The following is a 21,784-nucleotide window of genomic DNA, read 5'->3' on the forward strand; positions in this document are numbered from 1 at the left end:
CTTCTTTAAGATCTTTCATTAATATAAGGTTTCTCAGGCTCAAGCTTTTTTTGTGTGAAAGCAACTTTTCTGTGGATATAGATGTTTATGTATACCTATACAGGTAGCACTTAGCCTTTCTGCTATGTAATCATGACACTTACACAAATCTATGCAATTTTTCTGCTAAAAAAAGTAAATGCAAAACTGGAACACTGGATAAATCACTGCTCCTCCCTTAAGGTCTGGGATTTCAACAGCATGTATCATCATGCTGACATTTTTTCTTTTTCCCAATCAACTATAATCTAGATTGAGTTGATTTTTGACACTGCATACAACAAATAAAACCTTCATTTACAGCACTAAAGCAATGATTTTGAAGACAAACTACTTTTCAGGCCATATTAGCTGCAGGGACCTTTTCCACTTGCTTCTTTGCTTACCATCAGTGATGAGCTAATTTGAGATATTTTTCCATCTTTTCCCAAGTGCTAAAAATAGAGCTCAATGCCGTTGTCCCTTTACTGAAGGGAATGTTATGCACTGAGCTTTTTCTTAATTTGTCTCACCAGCCACAGATCATGTGTCTTTTTTTTCTTTTTCCTCTAAAGAATGTGGATTGCATATATTGCTCTGTAAACTACTTTTTTTTTTTTTTTTTTTTTAGATCCATGGGCTATTGCATCCCACTGAACTTGCATGTACCAAAATGCCCATCGCGGTGTGATGCACATCTAGAAGTGGTTTAAATGATACGGATTGCCAGCACTCTCTCACACTTGGCTTTTGAAGAGACTTTTAAGACTTGGCTGCCCTTCCCACTTGCATAGTTCAGAGGTTGTTTTCTGAGTGTTTTTGAAGGAAATAAAAAGCAGTCTTGGGAATCAACAGTATGCAGATACTGTAGATTTGTGCTCCTTTCTCTTAATAACAGCCCTTTGAGACCGCCTTGGTTTCCTGTCTGCATTATTCCATTATAACTACTAATGACCTTTGGTAGTCAGCAAAGGAGGAGGAGGAAAGTGAACATTTACCATAAAAAGCCTCTCTCTCCCCATTTGCTGTGCAAGGATTGCCTGAAAGCAATTGCCTGAATAACAGTTTTGGACTAACTTTAGAAAATGGATTAAATAAATGCATTGCTCCCCCTTTGCCCCATTGTTTTACATGTAAGCACAGAACCTGCTGCCCCTGGAGAGCCCATGGCACGGAGCTGTGCTGGCTCTTGTTGCTCCTCTGTAACTGCCCCACTGGAATGGTGGTCAGACACAAACCTGAGACTCTTGAAGCAAATATCCAGAAAAGTGTGGAATGTATTTCATGGTCGGACTTAAAATCTTTTACAATTCAACCCCCCTAGTGCTAATTCTGTTCTTTGTTTGGTGTGAGGGCTTTGATCTGCATGTGTATTTCCCTACATATACGCTGCACTAATCCAGAAATTCATTTCCTTTTTGTGTCTGCTTAATCCAGGCTGTTACAGAAATTTTCTTTATGCCTTTGAAGGTGCCTTTTTCAGCCTGCCCTCTACACTGGACGTGTTTTTCGTTGTTTCCTAGCTTGATCTTTCCGCTGACTACTGACTTAAATCCAGAATAGACTGCTTGAAAATGAAGTCCAAATATAGCCCCACTCATTTGAAAAAGACTAATCCTGGTAAAGCAAGCTTGTACAGCTGTTTGAGGTCACATTTACCATATATATCAAATGCTGTAGCACTTAAGAGGTCTACAGCCCAGACAGAAAGATGCTTGAATCACTGTTAGCGCAGGCACAGTCATGGTCTGTAAGAGGGTATCGATGGAATTCTTTCTAGACTCTCCAGTACCCATGGGTCACTAATAAGAGTGCTGCTGTCACTTTTTTTTCATGAAATCAGCCTAATTCCAACCTCAAATGTGTGCTTCTGTTATTATTTAGCTAATTCTTCTGGGCCTGGTTGTCCAGCTAGCTTTAGGTGAATGTGAGTTCTTATAATTTCTCTTGCAGGTAGATGCTACTAAGAGTCATAAGAGGTGGACAAGTAAGAAATGATACTCTGGAACCAAGGAAATAATAGTTCTGAATTGTTTTAGGTTGAGGATCTTGCATGTAATAAGTTCCCAGAAGAAATGATTTGTGTTAACATGCTTAATTGTCATACACGTATAACACCTAGAAGATGAAGCCTCAGAAGCTAAGCTACTTCCAGCCAAATATTTGGCAGCATAAAGCGCTTGGTGCAAGTGGAAGCTGAAGGTTGAATGCATTTGACTCTGACCCTCAATTCCCTTCATAATCAGTGGAGCTTCATCTATCCCGCTTCTCACTTAACAACCGAACCACGAGGTGTATTTGCTCATAGCGCTGCCCTGTTTGGAAGCCTCCATCTTGCCTGTCCCCATACTGGCTTTCTAGAAGCCATCTAGGCTTTCTAGAAATCTCACGAAAAATGTGCTTCTAATAAGGGGCACAAAGTCTTAACAAAGTCAAAATATCGTACTTAAAGCTCTAACTCAGTGCAAATGGTTGCACAGGTGACAAGAGGATCTTTGGCCAGGGCAATGTCAATCTGCTCAGTGTGCGTGGCAATTTAACGAAGTCCCCCCAGGCACCCCCTTTGCCTGCTGCTGCTCGTTCTCCTTTCCAGTGACTGGGCTCAGGAGTGCTCCCTACAGAGGGGTGAGGGCTTGCTGATGGAAACCACGAGGGCAGCTCCAGGTGAAGGGGCCCCTTGTGGTTTTCTCAGAAGTATCACATGCGTCACTCGCCCAACTCCATGGCCAGTCTACCAGCACATAAGTGAATTTATTGGAACAGTGGTTGCTATAAAAAGGCAGGCGAGGGCTACATGTGGTGTGCAGGGCTGTCGCAGTGACACCAGGGAATGGAGCCCTCCCATCGCAAGATGGGCTCCATCCCAGTTTGCGCCCTTCTTTGCTTTATTAACATAGCAGCAGCCAATATATTTGGTAAGTATGCTTGTCCTTTTCCTTTGCTCATGTCCAGTAGTGACAGCTCCTGTGATCTTTGTGATGCTCTTTGCATTAATCCAACTAAGTAGGTAATGATCTTGAATCATTGGTAGATGTAGATAATAATCTTGAGTTGTTGGCATGCGATTATTGTGTGCTGTGCAGACTGAGTTTGAGCTCCAGGTTAAATCCTGAGCTGTGAGGATTTAACCGTGATTAGAGTAGTCTGAGTTCAAGTCCACCTGGACTTTGGGTGGAAAAACAAAGTTTTCTGGAAGAACAGGCTGGAGTAGAGAAGCCTGGACAGAAAAGGGTGCTGCTGCAGCAAAGCTAAGGTTCATCAGGTTATATCTTCTGCTTATGTGTGCCATCATCTAATTAAGCTGTATCACCAATTTAAGATATTGAATAGTCTGAATGCTGTCACCAACTCTCTTCGTTCTGCTTAAAAAAAAAAAAAAACAACAAGTTTGCTAGTCCTGCATGATAAGCAGTTTGAGCCACCCATTAACGTTTTAGCTCAGGTGCCTCAGTAGGCTGCCTCTGGCACTGTACAAAGGGATCTCCACACACCCTACGGAAACTGCGTGAGTCGCGTTTGAGAATGGTGTGAGGTTTGTCGGCATATAGATATCTATTGGTGATCTAACCTAAAAAAAACTTTAGAGTCTCGTGGCAATTTTTACATGGGCTTAAGGGGACACAGAAAAAAAATCACAGATAAAAGTGATTGAGAGTTCTGAAGTGCACAGGAAACACCTCTGGCTCAAGTCCCTGAGCTGCAATCAGAGGCTGAAAGTATTCAGAAAACTTATGAAGTATTTATACTGCTATACATATGGTTGCACTCAAATCAAATATTGCACTTAGTGAATCCATGGTCTAAATCTGCATTTATGGCTTTGTTTCCTGCATTTATTTACTTATTTATTTATTTTAGAACTGTTCAACAGAATTAAAAGCATGATATTCCTCAGATTTTGAGGACAGGGAAACTGTCAGATCAACTAATCTGTTCTGTATAATAATAATAATAATAATAATAATAATAATAATAATAATAATAATAATAATAATAATAATAATAAAATTAATTTTAAAAAATCACTACTAAATTTCATTGTTCTCCTAAAACTCCTTAAAAATTTGGTTTTGAATGCATTAAGAACTGAAGAGCAAACTATTCTCTTGCTTGGTGGCTAACCACTTGTACTGGTAAAAAAAGTAAGAAGTAGTAAATTAAGACTCCTAGTCTGAAACTACCTGCTAGGCATTGATTCCTTTAAAGAATTCATGAGATTAAGAAGGTATTTTAAGAAGAAGTTTTTCATGAGATTAAGAGGAAATACCATTCCTTTTGATAGAATAGTAATTATTTAGCTTTATTTGTTCACAGAAACAATATCAGTGATGTCCCAACCTGTGAGAAATAGTTGTGGTTATGGCAAAACACTGTTTTGTGGAGGTAAACACAGCTAACTCTAAGAAAACTACTCAGATACCAGAAAATTATGCTGTATCAGTATAGAACAGAGCTGATATTAATTAAATACAGGCCTGGGAAAGACCTCCGTCACATGCTTATCCCACATCTGGCAGCCCAGCTACTCTGTTCAGTGCTGTCCTGTGTAGAAATGCATGGAGGGCTCACGAACCTGGGACTTTCACTGTACAGCACTGGCATTTAACAGGGTTTTGATACAAACAGGCTCACAGTGAAACTGCATTTAGCATTTACCTTCTTGATGCTTTCAGAATATCAGACAGATTCCCAGCCACTGCGCCCATGTGAGCTTCAGAGGGAAAAGGCTTTTGCAGGAGGAGACACCTATGTTCCTCAGTGCTCAGAAGACGGCCAGTTCAGGTAATTCATCCCTGCTCTGATTCTGCTGGTTTACTCCGTGACTTTTCCCTAGTATTTAAATGTTTGGCTTCAGCTTTGGGGAGCCTTCCTATCAGTAGACTGGAGGATGAGTGGCACAGGAGACTGGACTGAATGGACTTCATTGAGCTATGTTTCAGATTCAGCCTCTCCTGAGTGAATTCATAGAATTTCCTTTTGAGTTGGAAGGGACCTTAAAGACCATCTAACTCCAACCCCCTGCCATGGGCAGGATACCTCTCACCAGACCGGGCTGCTGAAAGTCCCATCCAGCCTGGCTTTGAACACCTCCGGGGATGGGACATCCACAGCTTCTCTGAGTTACTTCCCTGTTACTGGAATTAATTTCTGTGTTTACAATTTAATCTAAGACTAATAGGATGATTCTGGTGGCATCATTTGCATATCAAATACTTGATAGAGGTTGTGTAATGTTGTGTAATGCAAATGCTGTCTTCCTATGCACACTCATAGGCATGAGACCTTTGATCATCATGCCAGCTGACATAGTTCATCCAAGCTGACTTGGAGAAGTTATTCACACTGCTTTAAGTAGCACAGTTGAGTTTTCTCTCAAATGCAGTAAAGGAAATAAAAAACACATGGACAACAGTGGTTTGGAAAACAGCACATTGCTTGAAGAGGCAAGAAGATAATCAGTTAAAGCTGAGGGGAAGCACAAATTGTAACGTTCACTAATATCTTGCTGTTGTTGCCTTGGATGGGGGACCTAGATCATGCTAGATTTGAGTTAGAAAAGATCTCAAAACGTAAGGTAAATCTCAGATACCAAGTATCAGTATTCTGTGCAAATTTTGCCTCTTGAATGATTTCAAGTCAGTTATTGGCAACTTCTGAAGACTCCAGAGAATTACTAGAATTAAGATTTCTCATCAGGTAGACCCAAATGATTTAGAGCCACCCAAAACAAAGCCCTCTATGGTTCCATTATTTGCAGTAATAAAATACTTGAACCTGCTTGCTATAGTTTATGTCCCATGCTGACTGAGAATTCTGGAGCTAACAATAAAATGTCGTGTTCTGCTTCAGGACAGTTCAGTGCAGTAGAAATGGTCTCTCCTGTTGGTGTGTGGATGAGAATGGCATCGAGGTACCTGGCAGCAAACAGGATGGATATCCCATATCTTGTAAGTCAAATGTTTCCACTGTTGTTCAGAGTGGACAAAAAGCCATTTAAATCTTCAGTTGAACTGTTGAAATCATGAATGTGTTTATCCCAGGATTAGGTGGACTCTGTTTTGTTGTAATTTACTGTGTCTTTCTAGCTGAATTTCTGGAGTTTCTTTGAAGCTGATCATGGAAACATGATACACTTGAATGCTCTGTATTCATGAAGGTCACAATAATGTAAATCATGAATGTAAGCTAAACTGATTGTATTCACCTTTAAGTTGGAGATCCCCAACCCCAGCTCTGGAGGGTTTCTATATACCAGTTTTACTGACCTCAAAACGATCAATGTTATGATGCCACCTGGGTGGCAGAATCAGAACTCCCCCATCTGAGAAAACTCAGCTGTTGTCTTAAAAAAAATAAATGATTTAGTGTCCAAAAAGTACTTTCCTCTAACACTGCCTGCTCTGGTACTACAGGCTTATCCTTCTGCCAGCTGCAAAAGCAGAGGATCTTGGTGAGTCGCTACATCAACAGCAGTAGCATCTCCTACATCCCTCAGTGCACAGATTCAGGGGCATTTAACGTGGTGCAGTGCGACATGGAGCTGGATCAGTGCTGGTGTGTAGATTCAGAAGGAATGGAGATTTATGGCACCAGGCAGAGAGGAAAGCCAACACAGTGTAAGTAAGATTCAAGAAAATGGTAAGTTTTGTGGGGACAGAAGGTTTGGTATGAATGAAAGGTGGTGGATCAGGAGCTTGGACACTGCAGCCTACACTTATGCTATAGAAGTATAAGTGCTTAACTGAGAAATTTAAATTAAGTGGCTATTTTGTTTGGTTATAAAGACAATATGAGGCACCTAGATTTGCACGTTCAATATAATGAGTCTAAGCCTCTTAATAGCCATGGCCTGGTTTGTGGGAAGTTAAGCACTAATAAATACTACTTCTTTTTTTGTCAGGTCCGGGGACCTGTGAGATCCGAGACCGTCGCATTCTGCATGGGGTTGGGGAGAAGAGCCCACCTCAGTGCTCAGCAGATGGAGAGTTTCTGCCTGTCCAGTGCAAGTTTGTCAACACTACAGACATGATGTTTTTTGATCTCGTTCATAATTACAACAGGTAAGAGTGTAGGCTTCTGAAACTTGGAGATAGTGCTGGACACTGCTTCAAGTCAGGATCTTAATGCATTTTTTTCCACATTTTCTGTGACCCTGTCTGGTATTATTTCTTGCTATGGACCAAGTAAAAAACAAACAAACAAATAAACCCCCCAAAAAACTTTTTTTTTCCTAAATTAAATTTACTCTTCTAGAAAATCCCTGCGCTCTAATCAGTGTGCCTTTGCTCAGTAGTGGTAGTGGTTACCAAATTGGAATCTGTATTTGGAAAAGTAGCAAGGGAAACCTTTCGGGCACCAAACAGCAGATCAGTGCAAAAGGAAGAGAAATTCAGATGTATATATAAGGTAAGAAAGATGATTCCATTTGGAATATGAGAACAGAAGGACAGGGAGACAAGTGGCAACAGGAAGAGCAAGTTCTGTGTGACAGTGGGAAAACTTTTTTTCATCTACACAGTGTCAGATTTGCTCACACAGGGGAGCCAGCAAGTGATGTGGGATGTGGTGTACAGGCCAGCTTCAGATTGGTTGGAGTAGGCTGGGGAAGATTTCAAAATGCTGGATCAAATGCTTGTCAGTGGGATCAGAAAGGCATTGTCCTTTGGAGGAATCAGGAATTAATGCTCACATGGAGAAATAAGGGCTGGCAAAGGAGAACTGCAGAAGAAAGGGTTCGTGTCTTGAGAAGTGCATTTGTTTTGGCATCTCAATCAGCACATTTCTCCAGAGGAGGGCAGTGGAGTAAATGTAATGTTTTGTTCTGACTTGGCTCTATAGCAGCAAAGGCATTTTATTGTAAGTGTCAATTTTGCTATTTTGAGGGTTTTCTTCTTTAATTTAAGCAAAACTGAAAGGCAGGCCCAGATGCTCAGTACAGATTTGTCAGAGCTTTGGGAGAGGTTATTTTGGCAAGAGCAAAATAGTCTGGCTATTTTGTTTGTTTGCCTGTGGAGTGTGGAAATTCTAAAAGAAAAATTACAGAGAAGAAAGCAATGCTTTAAATTACCATTTTTCCCCTCCCACTGAGAGGTTTGTCTGGAAAAGGTCTGCAAGATTGGCCTTTTCTTGTGTCTATGTCATGTAATTAATCACAGCAGGACCATTTCACTCCCAGCTGTCTACCTTTCTAATTATGGCATAGACTTAATCCATAACCATATGATTTGAGTATCTCAGATCATTAATATATTTATTTTTTACAGTATTACTGCCTGGTTTATCATTATCTTTTCCTATAAGCATGAGGCCAGAATGCAGAGTCGAAATGATGAGTTCCGCAGTGAAGAACTGTGGCAAAATAGGGATTAAACCCCCTTTTTTAAAGGTTTGGGTCCATGTTCTTACCATTGGGAAAACATTTCTTGGCTCTGTGGACTGTTTTTTGAAATCTAAATGTGTCACTTAACTCCCTTCCCATATCATTTCCCCACACCTTTACAATGATTCCAAAATAAATATGTTAAAAAATAATGGAGAAAATAATAATAATAAATAACATTTATTTATTTATTTCTTAAAAATTAATAAAGCCTAAGACTTTACCAAGGGGAAGACTTTTGGAAAGAAAGCAAGCCCAAATTTCCTGCCTTACCCTAATACTTCACTGGACTGCTGTTTGTTCTTTTATACAGACTCTGCCCAGGTCCTGCTTGGATAGGCAGCCATATAGAAGGCCCTATAGCAGATAGTGGAGGAGAGATCTAGAACTCAAAAATCAAGGAGATTTTTTAACTTTCTTGCTATAATATTCATCAGACTAAAGACCTTGGTCAGCTCCCTGGAGGTTTTGCCCTATTATGTGTTAGATTAGAACCAAAATATATCCTGAGTTGGAAGGGACCCATAAGGATCATCCAGTCCAACCCCTGGCTCCACACAGGACCACCCAAAAACCAGACCACGTGTCTGGGAGCATTGTCCAAACACTTCTTAACTTCTGCAGGCTCAGTGCCATGACCACTTCCCTGGGGAGCCTGTCCCAGTGCCCAACCATCTCTGGGTGCAGAACCTTTCCCTAACCCCCAGCCTGACCCTCCCCTGTCCCAGCTCCATGCCGTTCCCTCGGGTCCTGTCGCTGTCCCCAGAGAGCAGAGCTCAGCGCCTGCCCCTCCGCTCCCCTCGTGAGGGAGCTGCAGGCCGCCATGAGGCCTCCCCTCAGCCTGCTCTGCTCGGGGCTGAACAAACCAAAGGACCTCAGATGCTTCTTATATGTCTTCCCCTCCAGACCCTTCACCATCTTTGTAGCCCTCCTTTGGACATTCTCTAAGTTTTATGTCCCATGTGTTGTTTTTTATGGTAGTGTAAAAAACATGTTTTGATATTCTCCCTCCACTTCTGAGTAGTCAGTGAGAAAGGCAGCTGTGAGTTCAGCTGCACAGACAGAGCACAGAAGGGTGATTTGCAAACCTGCTGTTGAAGATCAGTAATGAGTTACCTTTGCTGGATGCCAAGAGCAGGGACACAGCTGGAGGAAAAGGTCAGCAACCATGCATGTATCTACTTCTTTTTTTAAGTGCAAGCACTCTTCTTGAAACATCTGGATACACAATAAATTTATCCACAACTTAAACAGTCATCCCTGCTTCAGCCACTTCTTTTTGGACAGGGCCTGATAGACGAGGACTTCTGAGTTATGACTTCTCACCTCTAGGGCTGTGATTATAAGGAGTCTGAGAAAAAGAAAAGGAGCAGTGAGGTGTGTTTTCCAAGCATGATGGATGAAGTTCTATCCTCTTGTTTGTGTGGGCCTAATTTATATCCTTTTGCACTTTATTTAGCTATACTCCCTACTTAGAACAAAAGTAACCAGGACAACAGGGTATGACTGCACATCTGTCTCATACAAAAGTGGTATAATTATGCATATGGCATCTTAACATTGAGGGTAAAAGAAGGAAGCATGCAGATTTTTATTTTATTTTGTCATTTTATGTTGTTTATTTATTTATCTTGCATAGCAACCTGTGTCACTAAGCTGGATGTCAAGATGCTGAGGGGGTGAGCTTCAAGGACATGGGTGGTGTAAGATGCTACCTTTGAGTCTGTAGGGGCACTTCTCTGCTAAGAGACAAGATCGTATCCCTGATTGAGCAATGACCAGTGCATAATTCAGGGGTATCAGAAAGCTCTTGAAATCCACTAAGCCCTTTATATCCACAGAGGACCATAGGAAGATGTTATTTAGTAGTTTATAGCTAAAATTGCATTGTTTTAATGCTGACATGAATCTCTTTGTGTTCTGAAGTATGACATTTTGATTGCTTTTAGCACACCAATGAAAACAGCGGAGCAGGATTTGGATTTGGCCATCCAAAGTGGAGGGAGTCAGTAGGTGTTTAGTTTGCAGATGTGGGAAAGTACCAGAGAGGGAGCAGCAGTATGCAGTGATGTGCAGGCTGTGGGACAGGAGTGCTGCTGAGACCCCAGAGGTTGCCAGTCCTTTCCTTTGCCAGGGCTTGCTGTTGCTGCATGTCCCTGAGCTACCTTAGGGTGTGCTTCCAAGTACTGAGGTAGCAGCAACCACTCCAGCTCTCCTGGCAGGGGATGGCACTTACCTTTGACTAGATATTTCCAAATAAGCCGCATGCAGCTGGGACATCAGGCCTTTATCGTAATTCAGGGTTAAGGGTATGTATTTGTAAAATAATACATGATTTTGCAACATGGTGAATGAACGTGTCCCACTGGCCATATTGCCTCAATCCAGAAAACAACATGTATTTGTTTGCAGAAGCCCTGGAATGTCTGTCAGTTAAGATCACATTTATTATGATTTTTTTTTTTTTTTTTTCAACTCTGACATTAATAAATTTCCTTCCTAAATGATTGCTTTGCTAGAATCTGGCTGTTGTCACTCCCTAGAACATTACACTGGGAACTAGCAACTCTTTGATCTCCAGAAGTAGGAGATCAGTCTTGGTTGTAATGTGTTTAAAAACCTTTTCTCTTTAATCCGTTGAGCCGTGCTCTCTGAACGAAAAAGATTAGTGAGGTTTCTATCAGCTTTTGTGCTTAATTCAGTGCAAAAAGTATACATAGCGTGGCAGGGAGAGGAAGCAACCTGTTTGTTTAGGCACTCTGCCATCCTGGGCAGACTTGTGGAAGGAGTTAATGAACTGCTATTGTAATAACATTAGGCCAACGTGCCTCTATTTTACACTCTTTGGCAGGCTTTCAAGGGTAGGAGCAGAACTGAAATGAATGTTAGAGATGGGGTATTTGCATAGGAAGATCCAAAATCTGTCAGAAGGGAGATATTGCCCCTGTATAGTTAAAAGGAACTCGTGAGACCTGTTATCCTATGGAATAGAGCTGATTTGGGTCATGTCAGAGTCTGGCTGACTCTAGCAGACCGAAGGATTGCACAAAGGCTTTGTGCTGGGCAGACATTCTTGCCATACAAATCTGGGAGGGAAGCTCAAATGCTTTGTTGTTGTTGTCAACGGGCCTCCCCAAGCCTTTCACAGGAGGTTGTTTTTCTTCCAGGCTCCCGGCAGCTTTCCAACCTTCAGCTCCTTGCGGGAGACGTTCCCGGAGGTCTCTGGGTACTGCTACTTGCTCGGACAGCCTGGGGAGAGAGCTAGCAGACACCCGGTGAGTACCTCCCTGCACCTCACATGTCAACTTCAGCAGCTTTGAACTCCCAAGGAGAAGGACAGGTAAAAAGTGTCAGTGTTTAGCTTCCTTTGGGACTCCAGTTTATTTCTGCAAGATGTAATGGCACAGAGCAGCTGATGTGACCAGTGTATGGGAAAGGCTGGTGCGCTCTCATGACACTTGCTCACACAATGTGAACCCCACCCCTGGGAGCAGTGCTCCAGCAGGAGCCACTGCCCAGGAACTAACCCTGTCCTTTTTGGAATGGTCAATAAGATTTTGGAATGTCCACCTTCTGTCCACCTTTGAAAGCTGAATCCTATTCAATGTCCAGTCAGCAAATGCAGAGGAATATAAAGGACCTGGAGGCTGAGCTATTTTCTTCTTGCTTAGGTGGTCATCCTATTCTGGTGGTCCTCCTATTCTGTTGTAGCCTAAGGTTACCTTTCAGGCATGTTAATGGTTGATGGGACATTTTTGGGGAAAGGAAAGGAAAGGAAAGAAAGGAAAGGAAAGGAAAGGAAAGGAAAGGAAAGGAAAGGAAAGGAAAGGAAAAGGAAAGGAAAAGGAAAGGAAAGGAAAGGAAAGGAAAGGAAAAGGAAAGGAAAGGAAAAGGAAAGGAAAGGAAAGGAAAGGAAAGGAAGAGGAACAGGAAAGGAAAGGAAAGGAAAGGAAAGGAGAGGAAGAGAGAGAGGAAAGGGGAAGGAAAGGAAAGGAGAGGAAAGGAGAGGAAAGGAAAGGAGAGGAGAGGAAAGGAGAGGAAAGGAGAGGAAAGGAGAGGGAAAGGAGAGGAAAAATAAAGCCAAAAAATAAACAAAACAAAACAAACAAACAAACAAAAAGCGTGGGAAAAAATGCAGAGCATGATGGCTTAAAATTTACATGGTAGATGAGAACTTTCATATTTAGTTCCTAAGAGAAATTCTCCAAAAATCTGTGTGCTCAGAGGAATGACTGCACTTCTCTTCATTTACTTGTTATACAAACAAAATGGTTAGGAATTGGTTTTTGGAAACACTAGGCAGTGATATAATTGCACAGTATCAATGGCACTACTGCAAACTGAACCTAACGCAACCACAGCCCAGTGCTGGGTTACTGGATGCTCCTTCTGCTCATTTTGGTGCATGTCAAAGTGCAAAGCCAATGACAGGGGGCACTCAGCAGCAGGGTTTATGGTACAGGGCATTTGGGTTATGTGATATAAGTTCACACTTGGGCCACTTTAGAGGACTGGGTTTTCTTTTTCAAGGTAGGTTTCCAATTCCACTCCTCTGGTGCAAAGAAGATGACTTCTGTCTTAAAATCAGACTCTGGGCTAAAAGTCTCTCTTTCTCAGGCTTGGAGCTGCTGCTTGATGAAGTTTACGACACAATTTTCTCAGCACTGGAGCCTGCCCGCACATTCACAGAGACCAGCATTTATCGGATCCTGCAGAGGAGGTTTCTGGGTGTGCAGCTGGCTACCTCCGGCCGGTTCAGATGTAAGTAGCACCCAGGTGATTCCCTGCAAATGGAATGATAATTTCAGATCTTTATGACAGCTGCTATTGTGGAGAGTTGTCTTAATAGTCTCCTGTACTAAAAGCTTATAATATCACAGTTTTGGTGCAAGAATTAAGGTCCCCCCATTGCAGCTGACTTTTAGTCTTTGGGCTGTAGACTTTTAGCAGCAGAGTGTACCTATCCTCCAATGAAAACTTCCCATGCACTTGAGGTTTGTGTTAGTTGAAAGCCTGTGAATTCTCTCTATCTTTTGCTTTGAGATTCTGGAGATGGATCTGATGATTTAGTGTATTAAAAGCCTGAGAAAATGCTCCCTAATTTCCGACAGTAGTCAGAAATAAGAAGGATCTTACATTGGCCACAGCCCATTCCATCCCCAGGAGACTATATAAGAGGTTGTAGTGCCTGAGCCAGCAAGGCTGAACTTCTGGATCTGCCCTTGGGTCTGTTCCCTCCCTGGTGAGGGCAGGAAAATGGGATGTGTTTCTCAGCCTATGGGCAATGAACTCTGCAGGACAGTAGGTAAGGTGTTTCCTTCTCCTACACCAGAGCCTAGGAGAATTGCCTAGGGAAGTTTGTATCCCCTGCTGTGATTCTTCATTCTCCTATCCAAACTCTGACGTTGGTATCTGACCCTTGCTGAGGAGCTACATCACCAGAGATATTAAGCAGATACCAATGCAAGTCTTCCAGTCACACAGGTCACACAGTTTCTCTGTTTCTGGGAAGAGCTGATCGTTTTAGGGGGTCTGGAAAGCATCTTTCCCCTCCCACTGCACAGTGCTGTGAAACAGGCTCTGACTGCAGATAGAGGCAGTGTCTGTCAGCAGGGATGAAGCTGTAACAGCCACAAGATGGAGACACGATCACGCTCCTTAGCCACTGGCAGTGACTGGGGTGAGTTACCCATCACCTGAAGCCATGCACGCTAGGTCCTGGATGAAGGGTTTCTGATGCAATGCTCTTGCTGCCCCCGTCTCTTGGCTGAATGAAGCTGGAATGCTGTGGAAGGTGAGAAAAATTTAGGCTGTGGGACTGTAGGTTATATAAACAGGGAAAGCTTCTGTCACAAGGGTTGAGTCTAATGTGGAAGAAGTCATAGCTCAGAAAATTTGCATTGTGGAGTTTTAGATTCTTCATCAGTTCTGGCCAGTTTGACAGGAATGGGGTCTTATGTTCCTCATTGAAGGATGCCAAAGAAATTTGTGGTCCCAGACCAAATGAGCCTTTTGCAGGAGCAACACCTCTTCTCACCAGAAACACTGTATCACGTTTCTCTGTTGGCCACTTTTGCATTTCCATTAAGGACCAGAGCTCACCTAGCCGCTGGAACAGCTCACTGAGTCAGAAACTCTGTTTATCGCTACCCATGGCTACAGCTGAAAAATGAGTTTATTTTTTTTTTCTCTTCAGTTTTCGGAAACAAGTACCTACAGAAGAAAACCATGGGACCACTTCCCTTAGGTGAAAGAGGATGGAGAATTTTAACCTTGGGCTGGTGCTTGAAGTTTCAGGAAATTAAACCTTTTTTTTTTTTTTTTCTTCTTTTTCTTCCAGGCTTCTCAAAAATAGGCAAATGATGGGATCAAGTGGAGATGGCTCTGAAACTTTGTTTTCCCTCCTGTTTTTTTTTCCAGGCCCCTCAAAATGTGAGGTTGAGCGATATGCAGCCGTGCGCTACCAGCATGCCTATGTGCCATCCTGTGACCCTGATGGGGGCTACACACCAGTGCAGTGTCAGCAGGGAGGGCAGTGCTGGTGTGTGGACACCAAAGGGAGAGAGGTCCAGGGCACCAAGAGACGAGGACAGCCTCCAGCCTGCGGTATGTGTTAAGTAAAAGGGAAAAATGCTGGCAAATACCACTGCCTTGTACATTCATGTACACTTCCAGTTCAAGCCAGGTCCTTTCACCTTCCCTCTCTAAACCCTTCATCTGCCGTGGGAATTTTGTCTTTGGTAAACAAACAAATCCTAAAGGACCAGGATCCAAAAGCCTCTGTGGAGTTAAAAACCACATTTGAATAAAATATTAAATATATAAAAAAAAAAATATTATATTAATTTCCTTTATAATCTGTCTTTAGCCTTTCAGTTTTTCATGTGGTGAGGCTTTCCTTTGCAGCCATGATATTTATGTCTTGATTCCAGGAGCTGGGCATCAATTCACAATACCTGGGATAATGTAAGAAAGCTGGTGATGGAGTTTTGGGGTTTTTACCACCTTCTTCTGCTGAAATGCAGAAGAAGCCAAGCTTCAAAGATGTCCTCTCTCTCATCCTGAATGTTTTTTTCCCCTGCATTTCTTTCAGTGCATACTTGGTAGAAAACAATTCAGAGAAGGTGTCTGGGTTTGCACTTTGAGAGAGATTTCATTAAGTATACACCATCAGATCTGTGCCCCAAATGGAAATGACAGCAGAAATGTCAAAGGGCCAGAGGGGAGGAGGAAAGTTTAAAAACTTTGACTCCAAAGTGCACTACATAAATATTCAGGATTGCACTGGAGGGCTGGGGCATGAGGTCTTAAGGAAAGATGCCTTCAGGGGAGTTCATTTTTCTGTCTACAAGACACAGTTGTACCATGCAGATAAAGAAGGGAGGACTCTACCCTGGGTGTCATGGTTCCAAGTCACTCAGCGTGCCCCAGGCACAGAGAAGCTTACTGAATGAAAAAGTTTGCATGACTCCAAGGCTGATCACCAAGCGATATTGAAAGTGAGCTTCTGGAAGGCCTCACCCTGTGTTGGGACTGGTTGTTTTTTTGCGGGTGCTTTTCTGAGCCTTCCTGATAATTTTCTGGGAGGTGTGACATGAGGCTGCTTACAGCTTTTACTGGCAGACTCAGGAAATTTAAGCAGGGAAAATTTCTGTGGGGGTTTTGCAGACTAACTCCCAATAAGGTATTCTATGAGGATATAGCTGGAGCCTGTGGCCAGCCAGATACGTGCCATGTGCGTCTCCTGCTCTGCTGCTCTGTTTTATTTCTGTTTGATTTCTTCAGCTCTTACCCCACCAATGTTCATGCTGGAGGAGGCAGAGGTGTAGGTGTGAGGGGTATCTTGGGTTTTCATGTGACTTGTATCACCAGGCAGTTCAGATGGGGATGTGCTCCTTTACAAATACTAGAGTAAATTCACCCCAGCAGTGCTTTTCTGGTTTTTGATTAATTTATTTTTTTCCTTCTCACTCTAGTTTGATTTGATTCAACAATGAGTAGGAGGGGAAAGCATTCAACGTCTGTGATCCTACATTTGTTTTGGATTTGTATACTTATGGATTGTGCTCTAGGGACCAATAAGTTAGTGTAAACCGATGTTCTTCATCTCTGTTACCAAGAGCCAACACTAAACACAGAAGGGGCCCATCCTACAGAAAATGCCTTCACGAAGGAACCACTGTGAGGGACCTGAGTGCATGCCAGGAAATGTGGAGCGGGAAAGGGTTCTAAAGGAGGAGTGAGCAAGATGCTGAGCACAGAGCCTCAGATTACTTGTTACCCTATTTGAGAAGCTTTTAGGATTTCCAGCTTTTATCCTCACTGTTAGCAGGGTTCAGGACTGTTTTATTATATTGCCTGGAAGTAGAATGGATGGAGATGGGGGTCAGCCCACTGGATGCTATGATGAAACAGATCAAAGCTAGTCCACCATCCTGTCCCCATCAGGGATGACAGTGGTGCTTGAGAAGAAAGTGTGAAAAACATGGGAAATGCAAAGTGATTCTTTCATATGTCCTCCTGTTGCCTGCGGGCTATGCAATCCCCAAACTGGAGGTTGAACCCAGGTCCTTGCGTTCAGCATTTCTTAAGGAAGTCATTTATATCTATGTCTTTATATCTAAGTCTTTATATCTATGAAGTCTTTCATTTTCTGATGTCTTTGTATGAATGTACAGAGACTGGACTGGAAACAGGCACACCTATGGCATAGCTTGCCCCAGGATGTGGGTGGCCTGCGTAGGAAGCCTCCATAAATTTTCCATTAGAGAGCACTGGTGAAAATGACTATTTCTTTTTTTCTGTAATCTGTTTCCCTTTCTTGTGTTCATATATTGCGCCTGGATCATCTGGGCTTTTTATTAGAAGCAGGCATCGTACCAGAGAATGTGTTTGAAAAAGACTTTGTTCATACTTTCAACCATAGGAAGAGGAATGGGGATTTGCACTGGAAAACAATAGATTTAGAAAAAGGTCACAGAGCAGTAAATTGAGACATACTGGAGGAAGTATCCATTCAGTTTGTGTCTCGAATAGAGAAGTTTACTCTTACATTCAGCAACAAGAAGTTTATAGGTTACACTCAGCAACAGTTTAAGTTTCCTTATCAGTGTGCCTGATGCTTAGTTAGGGAACTAGAGACAAATTAAAATACACTCAGTGGTTTCTGCTGAGACTGATTGAAAGGTATCCTTAAAATAGCAGGTTTTGGAGGTTCTGAAGTTTGTACTTTTTACTTTTTGTTTAGGTGAAGAACAAATATGCATCTCTGAGAGACGACAGGCATTGTCAAGGATCTTTTATGGCCCTGCCGGGTACTTCAGTCAGCCTGATTTATTTTCCACACCAGATGTGCAGTCAGCGAAAATAGCTGGCTACTCAAGACCCTGCCCTCCCTTCATCAAGGAGCTGTTTCAGGTCTCTGGACTGTCATCCCCAGTCATGCAAAGCCCATACACCAGCCAGATTTCCGGGCTAGAATCCATCCTTAGTGAAGCCATCAGAGGAATATTCCCATCAAGGGAACTGGCTCAAGTGGCATTGCAATTTACTGCCAATCCAAAGCGCTTCCAAGAAAATCTCTTTGGAGGAAAGTTCTTGAAGAATATGATCCAGTTCAACTTCACAGGGGCACTTGGCACTAGTGGCAAATACAGCATTGGTCAGTTTTTCCAAGAGGAAGATGTGACAGGGAGGGATAATGGCCAAGGCCTTCTGGAATCAGCTGAAGCATTTGCATTGGAAGTATCAAGGGGGAGCTCCATTTTGATCCAACCTCTTGTAGGCAGCTTTGGCCGCACAGTAACTCTTCAGGACAATCAGAATATGATGAAATTCCTTTCCTCTGTCCTGGAACTACCAGCATTCTTTACCTTTCTTCAACAAGTGATTTCTGTCCCCAGAAGCATTGCTGAGGATTTAGGTGAAGTGGTGAAAATAGCATTGGGATCCAAAGACTGTGGTGAGGAGGCAAAGGACCTATTTGTTCCAACATGCACCACGGAGGGGAGGTATGAGGAAGTTCAGTGCTATGCAGGAGAGTGCTGGTGTTTGGACACTTCAGGTAAGGAAGTTCCAGGCTCAAGAGTTCGAGGCGAACGTCCAAGGTGTCCCACTGAGTGTGAGAAGCAAAGGAGAAACCTGCAGAACTTGAAACAAAGCCTGCCTGCAGGATCAGATCTTTTTATTCCCTCTTGTACCAAGGATGGAGACTTCCTGCCACTCCAGTGTTATGGGACAAATTGCTTCTGTGTTGACTTGAATGGCAAGACTATTCCAGGAATAAGAGGAAATACTGGAAAACCCATGCAATGTAAGTTCCAGGAACTGGGAATGTAGAGATGCTTCCTTATTTTGTTGGAATTTCATGATTTAATTCTTCATATCTGGTTATTTCTGGAAATGTGTGGATGATGTATACAAACAATATTATCCCCTAACAGGTAAGAATGTCAGCCCTACAGGTGCAGGGGGATAGTGGGAAATACAGTGTACATAAACCTTGGTATCCTAAGTCTTAAAAACAGTCCCCTTTTCTTTCAGTATGTGGGGTAGGTACATTCACAACAGAGGACCCTGAGGTCCTGCCTTGTTAATGACTACGTCATTGACATCTGTCTTACTTAAATGTGTAGTAAAGGATATATAACATCGCTGGTGCCCATGAGACCTGGAGCATCTGTGTGCCCTTGCCAATTGAAAAAGCTCTTTTGCTTCCAGGACCAAGTAACCTGGGCAGTCACTGGCTCATTCTTGTTCTGAGAACTGAAGAGCTTCAGTGTCTTTTAGTCTTGGACTTTTAGTCTTTTAGCTCAAGAATATATCCTCAACTTGGTAGGCCATCACAGGAGACTGAACATAGAAGATGGATTCAAAGACTGATGGGTTTCTCATAAAGGTCTTGTGAGTCACAAATGACTTGTCAGATGCAATTTGGCATTGCATTTTGCAGGAACTGGGATTATTTAGCCTAGAGAAAAGGAGGCTCAGGGGAGCCTTATCACACTCTACAACTACCTCAAAGGAGGTTGTAGCAGGGTAGGGGTCGGTCTCTTCTCCCAAGCAACAAGTGATAGGGCAAGAGCAAATGGCCTCAAGTTGCACCAGGGAAGGTTTAGGTTGGATATTAGGGAAAAATTTCTTCACTGAAGAATTTCTTCACTTCACAGGCTGCCCAGGGGAATTAGTTGAGTCACCATCCCCAGAAGTATTCAAAAGACTTGTGGATGTGATACTTAGAGACATGGTGCAGTGGTAGACTTGGTAGTGCTAGGTTATAGATTGGACTCAATGACCTTAGCGGTCTTTTCCAACCTAAGTAATTCAATGGTTCTATGGAATGCCTCTTCTGCTCTTCTATTAATGTTATACAAATGAAGAAGGCAGCACGCAGGCTGGGGGTATTTGTCTTTTATGGTTCTGTGAACTGAAAACAACACGTTAACAGTAGGAACAGGCCAAAAGAAGAACCTGCTTCTCATTTTATCAGGGTATCCAGCTACATAGGAAGTACATAGGTACATGGTACATAGGAAAGGAGCTCTTCTGAGCAGCAGTTTAAGAAGCACTGGAGAATTCATCACTGCTCTAAATTGGTAAGGGATTTATTCCTACCAACCCATCTGGAGTGCAGTCAAAAACAAACAGGTTCATAATGCTGTGGTGTGCAGAAGGAGGTGAGCTCCTATGTTTTGCTCTGTTTGTAGAACTGCTTGGTGGCAAAACAAGATTTGGCTCTGAAGGTGTCAGAAAAAGCTTCCAAAAGAAAACTCACTCACTCCTACATCTTGTAGGATGGTATTTTTATATCCAGCTGCAATATTCATTACAGGGTAGGAAGGGAGAACAACATAAACTGAAAATTCTGGTGAAGTCCAATGGGAAATAAAAACGGTGTTGATAGTATAATAGCAAGAATGTTTAGGTTAGGGGTGTTGTATGTCTTCAGTGCATTCATAAGATGTGGTATGCATGTTTTTCTTTTCCCCAGGCCCCAGTGCTTGCCAAGTAACAGCCGGTCAGGAGTTTCTAGAGAGTGTGAAAGTCCTGTTGTCAGATCCAAGTGTCCTGTCTCAACCCTCCAGCATTTACGTGCCCCAGTGCAATGATGACGGTGCCTGGAGGCAGGTGCAGTGCAGCGGTCCTCCTGAGCAAGCCTTTGAGTGGTATGAAAGGTGGATGACAGAGAACAATGAAGGCAAACCTCTGCCTGTTTCTGATCTATTGAACATCGTAACTGTTTATAAAAATGCCTCTTCCAAAGGCTTTTCAGGTTTTATTAAAGCTTTGTATGAGGCTGGGCACCAGAATGTGTTCCCGGCTTTCACCACCTATTCCTCCTTCGCTGATCTTCCACCTGAGGTGCTGGAAGGAAATGTGACCTATGCATCTGGGAACATTTTATTGGATCCGTATACATTCTGGCAGCTTCTGAATGAGCAGCTGACCTACTACCCAGGACCCTACACTGATTTCAGCACTCCATTAAGCAACTTTGAACTTCGTGATTGTTGGTGTGTTGATAGCAAAGGAAAAGAGCTGCAGGGAACAAGGGCAGAAGTGAACCAGGTTCCAAAATGTAAGTAGCAGAATTGCTGGCACAGGAAAAAAAGTACTTTTAAGTGCAATGAGATAGCAGATAATGGCTTGGGGAAAGATCATTGATAATGCGTGTTGTGTTAAAGGGTAAAGAAGTTTGGCAGGAAGTAAACCCCATCATGTTTCAGCTTGTCCTCAGATATCAGAGGGGCTGGAGCATCGTAGATTTTGAGTGATGCCTAATTTGTACTACAAGTCCAACCACATTCAATACATTGAACTACTACATTCAAGGATGCACAAATAGCATGATACACCTTCAGTCTAGTAGATTAAAGACTGGTGTGAGAGGCTTTATAGGCTGAGAGAAATTCAGAGCGTGTACTCAGTGAGGAGTGATCATACCTTGAAGACAGACAGCCTTCGGGATGGAGGAGTATTTTGGCAATATTATGAGGTTATAATGGGCAAAGTTCACCCAGAGGACATGATTTCAACAGAAAATGGAAAACTGCCAGCTCAGGGCTGGCTATGCAGTTTATCAGTTCAACTCAGGGCTTGCTTAGGGTAACGGCAATGCAGTCTATCGGTTCCATAGTACCATCAAGTTCCCATCCCTGCAGAGATATCACAGAGCCTGGCCATGGTGTTTCCACCCTGCTCCACCCTCTGTGCTATTTCACTTGGAGTCAGCACACCAAGCTCCCCTGGTATTGCCAATATCTAAGGCTGTAGGTTATGTTACCAAGGGGACTATCATGGAACAGATTCCTTGCATGTCTACTGCATTTCACCCTGGAATTTTCCTCAGTTTTCCTTCTCTTAAGATTTGGGCATACCTTTCATCTC

The 21,784-nt window shown here is 42.8% G+C and overlaps 1 protein-coding gene across 1 annotated transcript in view; it reads left to right on the top strand.

The window, feature by feature from the left end:
* The first annotated feature begins 2,778 nt into the window (after positions 1-2,778).
* Positions 2,779-21,784, top strand: part of TG (thyroglobulin) — a 153,282-nt gene continuing 134,276 nt past the window's right edge. Inside the window, 11 exon segments of the mRNA XM_068672691.1 lie at positions 2,779-2,933; positions 4,692-4,800; positions 5,869-5,966; positions 6,432-6,635; positions 6,920-7,079; positions 11,550-11,634; positions 11,636-11,673; positions 13,002-13,159; positions 14,819-15,004; positions 17,646-18,710; positions 20,388-20,975. Coding sequence (XP_068528792.1) covers positions 2,849-2,933; positions 4,692-4,800; positions 5,869-5,966; positions 6,432-6,635; positions 6,920-7,079; positions 11,550-11,634; positions 11,636-11,673; positions 13,002-13,159; positions 14,819-15,004; positions 17,646-18,710; positions 20,388-20,975 — 2,776 coding nt within the window. The 5' untranslated portion in view covers positions 2,779-2,848.

Source organism: Anas acuta, chromosome 2 (genome assembly GCF_963932015.1).
Source record: "Anas acuta chromosome 2, bAnaAcu1.1, whole genome shotgun sequence".
In the NCBI taxonomy this organism is placed as follows: domain Eukaryota; kingdom Metazoa; phylum Chordata; class Aves; order Anseriformes; family Anatidae; genus Anas; species Anas acuta.